Source organism: Podarcis raffonei, chromosome 16 (assembly GCF_027172205.1).
Source record: "Podarcis raffonei isolate rPodRaf1 chromosome 16, rPodRaf1.pri, whole genome shotgun sequence".
Classification (NCBI taxonomy): Eukaryota; Metazoa; Chordata; class Lepidosauria; order Squamata; family Lacertidae; genus Podarcis; species Podarcis raffonei.
This window is the reverse complement of record NC_070617.1, coordinates 10,005,211-10,020,955: the sequence shown is the minus strand read 5'-3', so window position 1 is coordinate 10,020,955 and position 15,745 is coordinate 10,005,211. Positions and strand designations below refer to the sequence as shown.

The 15,745-nt window shown below is 48.0% G+C and overlaps 1 protein-coding gene across 5 annotated transcripts in view; it reads left to right on the top strand.

The window, feature by feature from the left end:
* The window catches only part of CLK2 (CDC like kinase 2), a 56,768-nt gene that overhangs the window by 1,199 nt on the left and 39,824 nt on the right, over positions 1 to 15,745 (top strand). For 3 of the 5 annotated variants that reach the window (XM_053368135.1, XM_053368132.1, XM_053368130.1), the window contains exons 2-12: positions 3,972 to 4,135; positions 5,871 to 6,099; positions 9,170 to 9,263; positions 9,661 to 9,727; positions 10,464 to 10,580; positions 11,571 to 11,737; positions 12,910 to 13,004; positions 13,883 to 14,012; positions 14,166 to 14,248; positions 15,185 to 15,264; positions 15,422 to 15,512. In XM_053368135.1, coding sequence (XP_053224110.1) covers positions 3,972 to 4,135; positions 5,871 to 6,099; positions 9,170 to 9,263; positions 9,661 to 9,727; positions 10,464 to 10,580; positions 11,571 to 11,737; positions 12,910 to 13,004; positions 13,883 to 14,012; positions 14,166 to 14,248; positions 15,185 to 15,264; positions 15,422 to 15,512 — 1,317 coding nt within the window. Of the gene's footprint in view, positions 1 to 957; positions 1,778 to 3,971; positions 4,136 to 5,870; positions 6,100 to 9,169; positions 9,264 to 9,660; positions 9,728 to 10,463; positions 10,581 to 11,570; positions 11,738 to 12,909; positions 13,005 to 13,882; positions 14,013 to 14,165; positions 14,249 to 15,184; positions 15,265 to 15,421; positions 15,513 to 15,745 lie in introns of those variants that run through there. The other 2 variants (XM_053368131.1, XM_053368134.1) reach the window with 2 other exon arrangements.

Here is a 15,745-nt window from a genome sequence, read left to right as displayed (position 1 = left end):
GAACTGACGGTGTTATTGCTGGCTTGTGCTCTCTCTCTCTCTCTCTCTCTCTCTCTCTCACCATTAATCACCTTCCCTAGCACTACATCATCACCCATTGTTGTAGGGGTGGTGATTAACAGCAACCACAACCACACTTAGGCATTGTTTACAGCACAGTCCTAATACAGGCAACACCAGGATGTGTGGATTGTGTTGGGCTAAGCGCCCAACGTCGGGGTGTTCTTTGTTTCATATAATTTATTATCTGCAGCTTGATTGTAAAAACCAAATAAACCTCAAAAGGGTTTACAAAAAGAGTAAAGCAGTGAAATTATCAGTAAAGAAACCTCAGCTATTTAAAACAAAAAACCAGAACCAGATTAAAATGCATGTCAGCATTCTGCGTATCTGGATATGCTTGTCTAAGCAAGAAAATGTTTTTAGCAGGTGCTGAAAAAAAGTACAGCGAAGTTGTGTAGACCTGCTGGAATCGGGAGCTGTGTTAGGACCCACCCTCTTTTGACTATTTTAAATACTGAATTTTAAACAGAAGAGCCTGAGAAAGGGCCTGTCTAGTCCAGCATCCTGTTCTTAACAGTGAGCAATCAGATTTTCACGTTCCTGTGAGAAACCTGCAAATTATTTTAAATTGTTGTAACCCTGTCCTGGGACCTACAGGTGAAAGACAGGCAATACCAATAATAAAAATAGTATTTGAAACATTTGTACTTAATTATTTGCTTTTCTATGTGGTGCCTATAAATGACAATCCACCGAAAACAGGACAACAAGCAAATTTATCATAAAATCAAACGTTTTATTTATTAGTTGCTCGTTACCGAGAGTGGTTTTCATATGCATTCAGAGAGAGAGAGAGAGAGGCCAACTTAAAATCTGTTGACTTCTGTGGGTTTACTCTGAGTAGGACTTGGTTTGATAAAATTCCATCACTCCAGGGGAGATGGGTGACAAGAGCAGCTCCTTTGGGGTGGCTTTTCATTGCAATAATAATGGCAATGCCACTGTTATTTCTTTATTACATGTATATCCCACCATACCTCCAGGGAGCTCAAGGTGGCATACATGGGTCTCCCCCTCCCCATTTTTATCTTCACAAGAACACTTTGAGGTAGGTTAGGCTAAGAGACAGCAGCTAGCCCAGGATCACTCACAGCTGAGCGGGGAATTGGACCCAGGTCTCCCAGAGTTCTAGCTCACCACTTGAACTTTTATGTGCCACACTGGCACACTAACATGGTTAACAGCAGTGCTTTTATTTTTTAGGGGAAAAAGGTTCTGGTACTCACCGTGAGATAAAGGCATTTGAAAGCAGCCCTGAATCAGGAAGTTTTTTTAACGCTTGATGTTTTATTGTATTTTTATATTTTGCTGGAAGCTGCCCAGAGTGGCTGGGGAAACCCAGCCAGATTTGGGTGGGGGAATAAATAATAAAATTATTAAAGTTATTATTAACATCATGCCCTTTATATACCCAACACCAGCATTGTAGGGTGACTACTGTAGCTTTTCAGGGGAGGAGGCTGACTTTCTTTTCATTACCATGATTTTGTCATTGAATATGAAGAGTAATGACATTGTTGAGTAATGTGTCTGTAACAGATGCAACACAATTGTTTGTGAAATGTGTTACAGTGACAGCAGGGTAAGAGGCTGGCTCCTGCTAGCATTATTTATTAGTAGTATATCAGTAGCAGTAATAGTAGTAATGACTTAACAACAGTAGCATTGTTAATAGTGTATTTGCAGTATTTTCAACACCATAATTGTATCTGAGGTGGGTGACGAGAGTGGTTTTTCAGTGCAAGTGTTGTTGTTGTTGAATTTAATAATGATGCTTATATTATTCAACCCTGTAATTCGTAATATACGTAGCACCGTCACTGATGGTGGATAGGAAGGACAGATTTTCAAGGGAAAGGTTCTGTTTTTAAAATTAGTTTCATTAATATTAATGATATATTAACAGCAGCTTTGTTAACAGTGTGTACCCCCCCATGGGTGGTCCGGAGGCTGACAAGAGAGCATTGCCTTTTCAGAGGTGGCCCCTGCTTGTGGAATGCTCTTCCCAGGAAGGCTCACCTGGCACCATCTTTATTTCTAGTTGCTAGGCAAAGACTCTTCACCTGCGCTTCTGGCCCTTAATTTGAAGGGTTTCGGGCATTTAATAATAATAATAATAATAATAATAATAATAATAATAATAATATCTTTATTGTCATTGCCCCCTCTCAGGGACAACGAAATTACTCGACTGCTCCATAAAAACACTAATTAAAACAATACAGTATAGTACAGCAAGGAAGATTAGATGACTGTCAAAGTCCAGGCTTCCCATTCAGGGCCGAGATCGCTCTGGAGAAGAAGCTGTTCTTAAGACGGCTCGTTCTTGTCTTCATTATCCTGTATCTCCGTCCCGACGGCAGGAGCTCGAAGAGACAGTGACCAGGATGCGATGGATCTTTTACTATGTCCAGTGCCTTCCTATGGCACCTTGTGGCATAAATCTGCTCATTTCTGGCCTCTTTGAGTGGGGCAGGATCTGTGAGCACTGGCGGAGGAAGAGGAGTGCGGGGGGGGGGAGCTCCGCCACGGTCTGTGAGACCCACCTTCTCAAGATGTGGTTTTAAGGCTTTTTCCCGATTTGTTTTAATGAGGTCGCTCTAGATCACTTTTGTGAGGAAAGTGACTAACAAATATAAATAATTTTATTTTTATGATATGTCATCATTTGTTGGCAAGGCACCAAATAATTGTGTTCTAGGTGCTGTAAAAAAAAGGTGTCGTGTGGATGTGGCCTAAGAAACTGATTTAGATACAGACTAAGAAATAGATGTAGATAAATAATTCTGGACACTATTTGTATATTGAATTATTTTTTATCCTACTGGGTTGTTTTTTTAAGTCTGTAATGAATCCTGCTACCTATGTGTGTCCTAGCTGTCTTATTCTGCTCCTTTTACAGTTCCTTGTTTTTTTAAAGTTTGCTTTGTAAATTATTAGTCTGAACTGAAAAATGGAGCCGCATTTTTTGTGTGTCCTTGTGCTTTGTTTCCAGCTCAGCTTTGAGTTTGTTTGTTGTTGGTGTCATTTTCTTTTCTTTTCCTGCAGGGTTTCTAAAATGGTTTTCTTTGTGGTTCTTTTAGCTCTTTCGCATGCTTCTTTGAGTGTGTGGAAAGGTAGTGTGTTGCATAGATTTATGAGTCTCAAGCTCTTCTTGGCATGCTTAAACTCTGGAATGTGCTCCCACCTGAGCAGGTACTGAGGGCCACCTACTTGGATGGCTTCAAGTTTAAAAGAGAATTAGGCAAGGTCATGGAAGAGAAACTTGCACAGCTTCCTGTGTATCAATGAGCACAAGGACCTCATGGCGTAGAGGTGGGCAGAAAGACTGGGGGAGGGGATTTGTGATAGATTGGCAAGGGTTTCTGATTCTCAGCTGTTTTAACAAGAGCAGTAACGAAAGCTCCCCTCCCACAATGGTGCATTCCATGACATCTTTTATTTAGGTGTAAGTCCCAGCGTGGCAGTTGGAATTTCCTCCCCAGGTTACAATTGCTGTGAATTCAAAGCAAAGGCGTGGGCAAGTGCATGCTCCGAGGCACTGGTCAGGAATGGAGGGAACTGTAGCCCTGCAAGATCTGGAAAGATACAGGCCCCTCCATCCCTGGGGGGTAGAAAGAGCTATTTTAAGAGCAATTTGGAAACTCTGTATGGTCTTTTAAATAGCTCTTGTAAATGGCTCTTGATTGGATGTAACAGCATAATGGCAGGGCTTTTTTAATTAATGAAAAGCTTGTATAGATTAGTTTGTGTCAAAACACTATTCTGTTGACTGCTGGGGAAAGCCTTTTGTTTCATTTTTTTGCAATTCAAAACAGGCTCCTCTCCCCCATTAACTGTTTTAATTGCTGATCACCTGGTGGCCAGTTTAGGTAGCCCCATTTAACCCTTCCCTCTTTTCCTTGCAGATGCCTCATTCCAGAAGGTTCCGCTCTTCAGAACGCAGCAGCCGGGGCAGCTTCCACGAGCGTTACAGAAGCCGCAAGCACAAGAGGAGGCGGAGTCGCTCGCGGTCGAGCAGCAGCGAGCGGCGCCACCGCAGGGAAGACAGCTATCATGTCCGTTCCCGCAGGTGAGCATGTGAGCAGAAGGTACCAAGAGCCAGCGCTGGCTGTGGCACCTGGAACAGGACCCTAGAAAAGAGTGGCTCTGGGTGAATGGCCCAACCTTCCCCAGCCTGGTGCCCTCTAGATCAGCCCTCTAGATTCAAACGAAGTGGGTTGCAAAGCCTATGCAAAGTCATTCGTAATTGTATTTGTATGCCGCTTTTATGCACCAAAATAATCATGCGCCAAGTGGCTTAAAACAAAGAAGACCAGAACAAACGCATTTCAAAATCAAATAGTGCAAAACCAATTTCATAAGAACACAATAAAACAATAGCAAATATAACAACATACAAAAAGCAACATTTCAGTACTGTAACTTTAACAAGGTTACCTTAATAGCATTCTAAAGTAAAAATAGGAAGGGAGCTTGAAAGTTTCACCTTGGTCCTAGAAACAAGCCTCCCGTTATGTTGTTGCAAGTTTTATAAGCAGACCCCAAATCTTTATTGCTTGTAATCCTTTAAGTGGTCTTTTTTATTTTGTTGGCAACTTACGATGCTGTGTTGTCAATTGTGGCAATAAATTGGTTGGTCACCGTTCCAAGATGCTTTGGACTTGCAGGTCGCCATGCCAAAAACATTGGGATCCGCTGTTCTAGATGACGTTAGACTCCAGCTCCCATCATCCCTGACCATTGGCTGTGCCTGCTGGGGCTGAAGGGAGTTGGGAGTCTGGAAGGCATCAGTTCAGGGAAGGCTGAAGGTCCCTGAGGCTTCTGTCTATATGGTGCGTGTGTGTGTTTGCACTGCCCATTCTTCCATGTTTTTGAGATGTACACTTGGGGGGAAAGAAGCATGGTAAGCTCGCTGATGAGGCCTATTTTGTTTGTTTGTGTATATGCATAGCTGTCAACTTTTCCCTTTTCTTGCGAGGAATCCTATTTGGAATAAGGAAATTTCCCTTAAAAAAGGGAAACGTTGACAGCTATGGTGTGTGTGTGTGTGTGTGTGTAATTCCAGAGGGGTAGTTGTGTATGATGTAGCGTACGTAAAGGAAAGTACTTCTTCACACAGTGTACTGTTAAACTATGTAACTCGCTTCCACAGGGGCTGGTCTGGTCACCAGCTTGGATGCGTTTAAAAGAGGATTAGAACAGTTCATGGAGGATGAGGCTATCAGTGGCTAATGGCACAATGGCTATGCTCTACATCTACTGTCAGAGGCAGCAGGCCCCTTGATACCAGGAACTGGGAACCGCACATGGATTGAGTTGCTGCTGCCCTGAGGTCCTGCTTGCAGGCTTCCCATTGGGGCATCTAGTTGACCCCAGTGAGAACAGGATGCTGGACTAAATAGGCCATTGGCCTGATACAGCAGGGCTCTTCTTGTGTTCTTGCATAAAGAGGGCTTCCTCCTTTTATAAAAACTATTTGGTGCACAATGAGTGGCTGAGAAGAGTGAGAACAGATACGTGCACAGCGCAAAGGACGGTTGCAAATGGGGGCTGGGGACAACTGTTGACTAAATGCGAGGGGTGTCGCTTGTCACTGAGATGCAACAACTTTGCATGCCGCAGCTCTTACGTGTCACAGCGCTTGGGTCCAGGGGGGCTGGGCAGGCAACAGGCGCAAGCAGGTCGGTGGGGGGCAAGCCTGGTCCAGGTGGCACTGTGAACCAGCCTTGCCCAGCACCCTTTGACTCTGCTCCTAGACGCTGGCTGAACTGTGCCATGTTTCTCCCCCGCTGCCCTTCTCCCAGCTACGATGACCACTCCTCCGACCGGCGTGCCTACGACCGGCGCTACTGCGACGGCTATCGGCGAGACGGGTACAGCCGCGAGCGGGGCGACGCCTACTACGAGCCTGACTACCACCACTCCTACGAGTATCAGCGTTCCCGGGACGGCAGCTACCGCAGTTGCAAAAGCAGCCGCCGGAAGCGACGGCGGAGACGCCGCCGCAGCCGCTCCTTCAGCCGCTCCTCATCGGTGAGTAGTTGTCGCGGTCTCGAAGCCTCCAGAGGCAGCCAGAGTTCTTCTGCGAGAAACACAACTGCGCGGTGGATGCTTTCGAGGCCCTGGTATGAGTACCGAGCCCCCTTCCGTTCCAGAAATATCCACTCTGCTTGGAGGCTTGTACTGCTCTGTTGAGAGTCCTAGATTGCTCCCGCCCTTGTCTTTTGGTAAGGATGGTTACTAGCTATAATGGCTATGCTCTGCCTACACAGTTGAAGGCAGCATTGCTTCCGAATACCATTCACAAGAGGGAGAGCGCTGTTTTGCTCAGGCTCAGGGTGCTGGACTGGATGGACCATTAGCCTGATCTGCCAGGGCTCTGATTGTGCTCTTACGATGGACTGCAAATGCTGCTGCATTAGGGACGTAAGAAGAGTCCAGTCTCCCCAGTGGCCAAGCTGGTCCTCCTGTGATGCCATCAATCGGAGCATGATGGTAATAGTCCTCTCCCTGGCTAATGTTTTCTAGGGGGCAGGCTGCCCCTGATCTCAGAGGTAGCTCATAGCCATCATGACAACCAGCCATTGATGTCCTTTCCCCACCTCATGAATTTGCCTGCATCCCCTTTTAAGGTCACCTGAGGTGCTCTCAGAGGGCTCAGGCCAGCCAGTGTCGAGGGTGGACTAATGCGTCCCGATCTGAGAGTTTTCAGACTTCTCTAGACGCACAGGCAAGGCCTGTGATTTTGTGCTAAAAAGAAGATTCACAGTTTGACTTCTTGTGACGACAGCCTCGCCACGGGTGTGTGTAAATGATTTCAGCCTATCCCTTGCAGTGGGCTTCCTCAGCTTGTTTGCTCCCAGGTGGCTTTCTTCACCTCTACATGCAAGTAGGGAGTAGAGGCCTCTGGCACCCTGCTGGCTCCATAGTCTAAATTTCAGGACCATGGTCCATCTAGCTCAGTATTCCCTACACTGACTGGCAGAGGCTCTCCTGGATTTCAGACAGGGGGTCTCTCCCTGTCCTACCTGAAGATGCAGCATTAGCAAAGCAGATGCTGTGCCCCTGAGCTATATGTCTTTCTCCCCACCCTGTTGTAAGCCCAACAGGGATGCCAGACTGGCAACCTGTGAGAGTATGAAATAGAAAACCAACTTTATATTCCATCTATCTAGCCCAGTCTTTACATAGCCTGACCGGCAGTATCTCTCTAAAGTTTATTTGGGGCAGAGGACCTTTCCCAGCCCTACAAGGAGATGCCAGCAACTGAGCAGGGGACCTTTTTCGCTTGCAAAGGATGTAGTTCGTTGAATTCTCTGCATATGAAGCTACTGAATACTGAGTGAAACAGCTGGTTCATTTTGCCCAAGACCAGCTCGCTTGATAGAGTTTGAAGAGGTTTTTAAAGTGAGCAAGCTCTGTGTTATAGGAAGAAAACAGGTAGACCTCTTGGATACTCCCAGAACAGTGGGTGCCTGCCAGCTTTTTAACAGTTCTCATGGGGAATCTGTGGCTTTCCTGATACTGCTGGACTACAGCTCCCATCAACCCCTGCCAGCATGACCAGTGATTATGGGAGCTGTTGCCCAGCAACTTCTGGAGGTCGATAAGTTCTCTGTTGCTTCCCAGGTCAGGCATGGGCTTTAATGTAGAATTGGTGTGTCCCCAACTTCTGATAACTGACACACATACCGTTCCACAAACTAACAAATGAGGATGTCAACAGTTGAGGACACAATTCCTTCTTGCACCTAAAAAAAGGTTGATTTGGGGTTCTGTAAGAGTATGAACCAACAACTCCTTTGTTTCCTGTCGTGTGTCTGCTTGTCCTGGTCATACCTCTCGACTGGAAGGCCAGAGCAGTGACTTAGTCCAGAGATGCAGCAGGCAGCTTCGTACAAGAGCTCTCGCCTCTATGTGTCGGAAGGAATTGAAATCACCCCATCACACACTGTGCAAACATGCTGCAACATTATCTTCTCCCCTGAAAGCAGAGGCTGTTCAGAAGGAGGCATGGCCAGAGCGCCAAATGGTGCAGAGAAACAACAGTCAGGCTCTTCCACTCATGAGTCCTCTGGACTTTTGGGAGCCTTGAACCAGGAAATGTTCTGGTACACGGCGTAGGTACATAACTGACCCAGCTTTTTTGGTTAGTGGATAGAGCTCAGCCAAAGTTCCACCTTACGGGGAGCTGTGTGCTTCAACCTAATTTCTCTCCTCGTGGTAACTGGGGAAAATGCACCCTGAGGTTATAGCTTCTGGGAACATGGGGGATCTTCCTTAGACCAGTTCAGGCCTTTTGCCCATCTAGCCCAGTAGATTCTGACTGTCAGTGCTTCTCCTTGACCTCGGACAGAGAAAGGTCTTGCCCATCACCAGCTGCCTGGAGTTGCCAGGGACTTAACCCTGGGCCTTCAGTCTACAGAGCATGTGCTCAGCCATCAAAGTCCAGTTCCTTCCCTTCTCTGCATGTTGGGGGTAAGCAAGTCTAGGAGGCTGGAGAGGATGAGGTTGACCATGGAGGATTCCCACCCCTTGCCACTGATCGTCTGGTGGGGTCTGCTTCAAGCAAGCCCTATCCCTTTCCTGTGGTTGCTGAGCTTCTGGCTGGTGAGCCACTGTCTGTGTGCTCTTCCAGCATGTAGACCCTATCATGCGAGGACCCGACTTTTCTCTCTGCCCTGTCCTTTTTTACTGCCTTGGGTGGGTCTGTTTTGTGGAAGACTTTCTCCATATATATATATATTTATATATTTTACTACTACTTCTTTGATTATACATTTTATTTTTATTTTTTTAAAAGAGAGATTTCCTAAGCTAGTGTGTGTGTTATCTTGACTTTTTTTTCCCTTGCAATATCCCTTATCGTTTATATATATATGCGCCTCTGCGCCGTATGAATTGGCCTGGGAATCGTCCCTCCTTCCTTCCTCAAATCTGCCAACGGGCCTACCTACCATTTCCATGGGTGACGCTTGGCTGGCTGGCTTGCCCCTGCGCTGGTTTGAAAACGCCCCGAATTGGCCGGGTGAATGAATGAATGAAAACACGAAAACCCTCCCCTCCTCCGCCTGTGCCTGCGTTTTTGGGGACCCCCCCGCAGCGGAGTCAGCAAAGCGGCCGGAGAGCCAAGAGCGTGGAAGACGACGACGAAGGCCACCTCGTCTATCGCATCGGCGACTGGCTTCAAGAAAGATGTACAGCCAAATCGTAACATAATCTAGTCTCTAGTTAAGCTCCCGTTGCAGTCACGCAGTTGCTCTCTTAGATTCCCCTTCCCTCCCTGTTCCTTTTTTATTTTTCTTCGCAGTATTAATTGTTGTTGTTATTTTTTTTAAGGAAAAAAAAAAGCCCAGCCCTTCTTCTGTTTCCTTTTCTTTAAAGAGTCTCCCTTCCCAACTCCTTTCTCTGTTATCTTTTCACATTGTTACCCAAAGTGTCAGGGATTGAATTAGTTTGCAGGGGCCTCCCTGTCTTGGCTCTTTGAGCTGGCAAAGGCAGCCTTTGTGATGGTGTGTTATGCGCTGTGACCAGACACTGCTTGTTCTCTTACATTCTCTTTCTCTCTTTCTCTGTCTCTCTCTCCTTTCTCAGACGAGATTATTAGCACCCTCGGAGAGGGCACTTTTGGCCGGGTGGTACAGTGTGTGGATCACCGCAGGTGAGTGAGCCGGTGGCAGAAGGAAGCAGCATTTGGGATTCTTGTCTGAGCGGCAGCTATGCTGGCCACTTGCAGCAAACATAGCAAATGTGTTCTGCTTAAAGGCTTAGGGGGCTGAATCTTGCATTGTGGGCTGGAACTGCTTTTGTGTGAGGAACAGCAAAAGCACCTGGGCATCCTCCAGCTTAGAAAAAAGGGGTGACTCAAGGGGTGTGGGGAAGGGCCCTAGCTCACTGCTAGAGCAGCTGCTTTACATGCCAGAGGTCCCAGACTCAATCTCCAGGTAGGGCTGGGGAAAAGGCTCCTGTCTGAAATCCAGGAAAGTCAGCATAGCCTGTACTGAACTAGAGGGACCCAATGGTCTGACTCAGTAGAAGGCAGATTCCTAGAGTGTCTCTAGGATACAGCAGTAGCTCAGTTGGCCATAGGACAGTTGTAGAGCATCCGATTTGTGTACAGGAATTCCCAGGTTCAATGTGAAGCATCTCCAGGTAGGGCTGGAAATGTCCCCTCCTTGAAACCCCAGGGAGCCTGTGCCGGTCAGTGTAGACAGTACTGAGCTAGATGTTCTAATGGTCTGACTAGTACAGGGGTCAGTTGTAACCACTTCTGGAGGGCTCCACAGGTTCTCTATAGTCAGAAGTTGAGATGATGAATAGCATTTCAAGCATCTCTCCCCGCCTTCTTCCACCCAAATACCTTGATTCTGAGATACTTCTCCTGCATTCCTCCCAAGGGGCAATACACGGGTGGCTCTAAAAATAATCAAGAATGTGGAAAAGTACAAAGAGGCAGCTCGGCTGGAGATCAACGTGCTGGAGAAAATTAATGAGAAGGATCCGGAGAATAAGAAGTGAGTAGCTCTAACACATCTGGAAATAGGTGTGTGCAGCCTCTGCAAAATCTCTTGTCAAGGAGAAGAACTCCGGCCCAGCCTTTCCCCCCCTGGTTTGCCTTCCTAGACCAGGTCCTGGCTTTCTCCTACAGTGCCACCTAGTGGAGATTACTTATATTTCTGTAAAGGAACTCAAGGGCAGTGTAGAAATGTCTTTACCAGTGGTAGCTGGTGGCCATTGGGTTAGGCAGGTTAGACTGAGAGAAGTAGCAGCCAGCCTATGGCCCACCTAGTAAGCAGAGTTGTTGCAACAGCCAAGCAGGGAGCTGAGCATTGCTGTTCTCAGCGGAGGCAGTGGAGAGGCCTTGCCGTCGCTTCTTCTGCTTTAACCTGATAAAACGGCTGCAGCTAGTTGAGGGGGGAGGATTTTTGAAAAGAAAAATCTTTGTTGGATTGTTATATATAATAGCAATTATATAGCATGACACCCCCCCACCCCCATAACAGGTATCAGGTTGCACATTAACATGAACGATTGTTATAAATATGTGCAAGTTATCTAAATGTCCGGCATGTAACGTTCTGGAGACAGCACAAAAATTGTGCTATCTCTCTCAGTCATTCCCAAGGAAGAAATATAGTTCAAGCCGTCCTCTTCAGGATAGCAGTACATGCAAAGATGCTTTGTGGAGAGTTTTATCTTCCAAGACCAGTGTCATTCGTATATGGAGTAAATGGCCACCATATTGCAATCCCCCCCCCCCCCCCGGTTTTATAACCTCTGAGTTATTTTCTCAGTAGTGGCCAATTACCAGACATTTTTGTATCCCGAGTCGTGGGATAGTCCTTGTGTGAGGCCCTCAAGGTTTCAGCCACAGCTAGCCGAGTGGCCAGTAAAAGAATAAGCAATAAATATTTGCGAGTCCCATCACTCTCCTCCTCCTGTAGCCTGATAAAACAACTGCAGCGAGGAGTCTTCAACTGCTTGTGCCTTTCTCTGTCCTCCAGCCTGTGCGTGCAGATGTACGATTGGTTCGACTATCACGGTCACATGTGCATTTCCTTCGAGCTGCTGGGACTCAGCACCTTTGACTTCCTGAAGGACAACAATTACCTGCCTTACCCCCTCCACCAGATAAGGCACATGGCCTATCAAGTGTGCCTGGCTGTCAAATGTGAGTGCCAAGGGCAGACACGGGCTGGGGTGGGAGGGCAAGTGGGGACAAGAGGCTGCAGGAAGACGCAGGCCTGCTGGATCTGGACGGTTTATTGCATTTGTTTATTTAGACCATTTATGTTAAAAAAAAAAAAAAAGGCTGCAGCTCTCGAGTTGCAGCTTTTTGTAATTTAGAGAAAAGCTGAACAAGAGGTGACTTGAAGTTTGTAAAACAGTGTATGGCCTGGAGAAAAGTACACAAGAGCCCAGCAGGATCAGTCCAATGGCCCGTCTAGTCCAGCATCTTGTTCTCACAGTGGCCACCAGATGCCTAGAAAGCAGGACACAAGCAGAAAAATGCAGTTCCCTCTTGAGTTTTTCAGCAGCCTGGTATTCAGCAGTATTACTACAAACTTGCCTCACAAGGGAGTTGCAGAGACAGACCCGGAACATGGCGTCTTCCCCCTTCCTGGACTCTAGAACCTGAAACAGGTTCTTACATTTTGCGTACCCGGAAGGTGGCCACCTGCGCAAAGTCGAGAGGTTTTTGCGTCTTCGCAGACACCCCTGCCCCACTCTGTCCTCCATCCTGGCAAGCCAGAGGGATGGTTGCAGTTCAAGGACACGTTCCAGCCACACAAATCCACTTCAAGAGGAGACAGAGCAGGGCTGCTGAGAGGTGTAGTCCGAGGAGCCTCTCAGAGACTCGGTGGAGAGGTACCAGAGGCCACATTTGGTCTTCAGTTCCTCACTCACCTCTGCCATAGATCTCTGGAAGGCTGAGCTTGCTTTGCACGAAAAATGTCCACGCTCAGACTTTGAAATCTCCAGTTAAAATAATCCCAGGCAGAAAAGCCAGACAACACCTCTGTGCGCCCTTTGATGAGACATTACTCTCCAGCAGTCTCTCTTTGTAGAAAGCAGCTTGGTTATGTTCAGCTGCAGCCAGGAGGGAAGTGTCCCCTAAAAGTGGATGCATTAAACCTGGAAAGATGAAAATGTTGTCTTTAAAAGGTTTCTGAGGAGAGGGCTTGGATGGGAGGGGTGCTGACCTGTGGCCTGGTTCACGTGGAGAACTTTTAGAGCTGTGCAAGATGAACGAGTAGAGCTTTGCAAGTTTTAACATCCTGCCTTGTACCCACCTCTCATGTCAAAATCTGAGCTGGTTTCATTTCCTCCCTCCCCCTCCAGTTTTGCATGAAAACAAGCTCACGCATACGGACCTCAAGCCTGAAAACATCCTCTTTGTCAACTCTGATTATGAGATGACCTACAACCTGGAAAAGGTGAGTCTGTGCGTTGGATAAATCCGTATCATACTGCAACAAACAGGCCAGAGCGGGGGTGGCCAAAACTTCCTTTGCACTTTGCAATCTACGCAGCATTGGCTCCAGGGAGGAAAGAGTGATGAGCAGGGCTGCTTGGCAGGATATAGGAAGCTGCTAGGCACCGAATCAAGACCGTTGGGCCATCTAGCTCAGTACTGTCTACACTGACTGGCAGCGCCTCTTCGGGGTTTCAGGCAGGGAGTCTCTACCCACCCTACCTGGAGGTGCCAGAGAATGAACCAGGAATCATCTGCATGTAAAGCTGCGTCCTTTCCCCATCCTTGCCTGGGACATCAATCAAGGCGTGGTGAACCTTTTACAGCCTGAGGGTCATACATTTCCTCTTGGGCAGTCTTCCAGGGGCCAGAGGCAAAAGTGTGCAGAGCAACAAACACCAAGTTTCCCCAATGTACAGTAGGCTAGTTTCAGTGTTTCCCAAACTTGGGTCTCCAGCTGTTTCTGCACTACAATTCCCATCATCCCTGACCATTGGTCCTGCTAGCTGAGGATGATGGGAGTTGTAGTCCAAAAACAGCTGGATACCCAAGTTTGGGAAACACTGCTACCCACATTCAAACCCCCCTTCTTGATCTTCCAAGCAAGAGGCATTATGGGAGTCCCAGGGCATATTCCAGCCAAGCAAAAAATGCTCAGAAGCCAGGGTGGGAGGTGAAGCAGAGCTGTTGAGGGATGTGGCCTGGGGAAGAGGGGTGTAGCCAGATATAGAGGCCTTGGGGGGGGGGCTGCACATGGCCCCTGAGCCTGACGCCCCCCTCCACCCTGCATTAACTGCCCCTTCCCCTTCTTTTCTTCCCTTGTCTCCCCCTCCCCACAAGAAGCGAGACGAGCGGAGCGTCAAGAACACGGCCGTCCGGGTGGTCGATTTCGGCAGCGCCACCTTCGACCACGAGCACCACAGCACCATCGTTTCCACGCGGCACTACCGGGCCCCGGAAGTCATCCTGGGTCAGTGTCTTGGCGCTCACTTGATTTTGGGGTTGCTAGTGAGTATGTGCAGGTGGGCAGGGCAGGAAGATCTGCACAAGACTGGGCTGGTGAGGAGGGGTGGGGCAGTGGTGGGGCTTGGCAACTTGCTGAAATTCTTTCTCGGTATGACAGAGCTCGGTTGGACCCAGCCCTGTGACGTCTGGAGCATCGGCTGCATCATCTTCGAGTACTACATGGGCTTCACTTTGTTCCAGGTAAGCATCCCACAAGGTCTGTAGCACAAATTGCCTGTAGCGTCGGTTCTCAAAACTCTGTCCCCAGCACAAAGACCTCACTACAACACTGGCAACCAACTGTCAGGGGCTGGACTGAGGAGGAATGGTGGGAGCTGCTGCTGCCGCTCACCTCTCTCCGCAGCTTCCTGGGAAGAGGAGGACAGTGTAGATTTAGAACAGTGGTTTGCTGAAAGGTATGGTTCAGAGGCTGACGAGGGGGAAAGCTGGGATATATTGGGGGAGCAGCAGGAAGGAGAAGCATCGGGGGAGAGACATTTAACAGACTCAATGTCTCTTGAAAGCATTCCTGATCCTCACTTTCCCAAAACCAGACGGGCTATGTGAGTAGCAGAGCAGAAATCTCAGAGGCAGAAAGCACTGACCAGCTGGTGCAGGGGTGATATATATTAGGAGGGACTGAAGGGGTGGGACTTTACTTGGAGCAACACCATTATTGTAAAGACAGCATTCCTTTGTGTCTCTCTGTGAATACTGAATAAATTATGTGGTAAGAAGTATTTCGGTTATAGTCATAACTCTTGTTATGCTCAGTTCAGGTTATGTCTTTTCAGGTTGCGTCCCGTGGCGACCCGAAAATACCGGAAAGGGTTACTTCCGGGTTTCGCCGCTCGCACATGCGCGCAAAATGACGTCATGCGCAGAAGCGGCGAATCGCAACCCGTGCGTGTGCAGATGCAGGTTGCGTTCCTTTCAGGTTGCGAATGGGGATCCAGAACGGATCCTGTTCGCAACCAGAGGTACCACTGTATCTGCCTTTTGACTGCCACCGGAGGAGGGATCGTAATTTCCTGAAGCCTTGATAGAGCTTTGACACCAACTTCAAAACGAAATGTTATTTTGGCATATTGCCCTCCCCCCAAAACCATTTTCAATCCCAAGCTCTTTTTCTTTCAGACCCATGATAACAGAGAGCATCTGGCAATGATGGAGCGAATCCTGGGTCCCCTTCCATCCAGGATGACCAGGAAGACCAGGTGGGCCCTTTTTGGTACTCATGTGTGAGATGGGATGGGAAAATCTGAAACGCTTCCTTCCTCTGGGGTTGCTGGGTGGATGGCTGCTCCCTAACCCCTCCACTCACCTGGCTTTTTGTACTCTGAACCTCACCTGGCCATTCCTCGTTCACTGCAGGAAGCAGAAATACTTCTATCATGGCCGTCTGGACTGGGACGAGAACACCTCTGCTGGGCGCTATGTTCGAGAGAACTGCAAGCCGCTGAGGGTAAGGCTGCTTTGTGATGGGAGAGGGAGATCTGGAGGGATGTCACAGGGTCTGGGAGAAGGGTTGGGCAAGGCGGGTTGGATGGCACCAGCGGAAACTCTGGGTAGGAGCAAAGAGCAGCTTTCACCTACAAAGCGGTCATATATAATGAGTCATAAGGAGAGCCTGCTGGATCAGGCCAGTGGCCCATCTAGTCCAGCTTCCTGTCCTCACAGTGACTGGCCAGGTGCCCC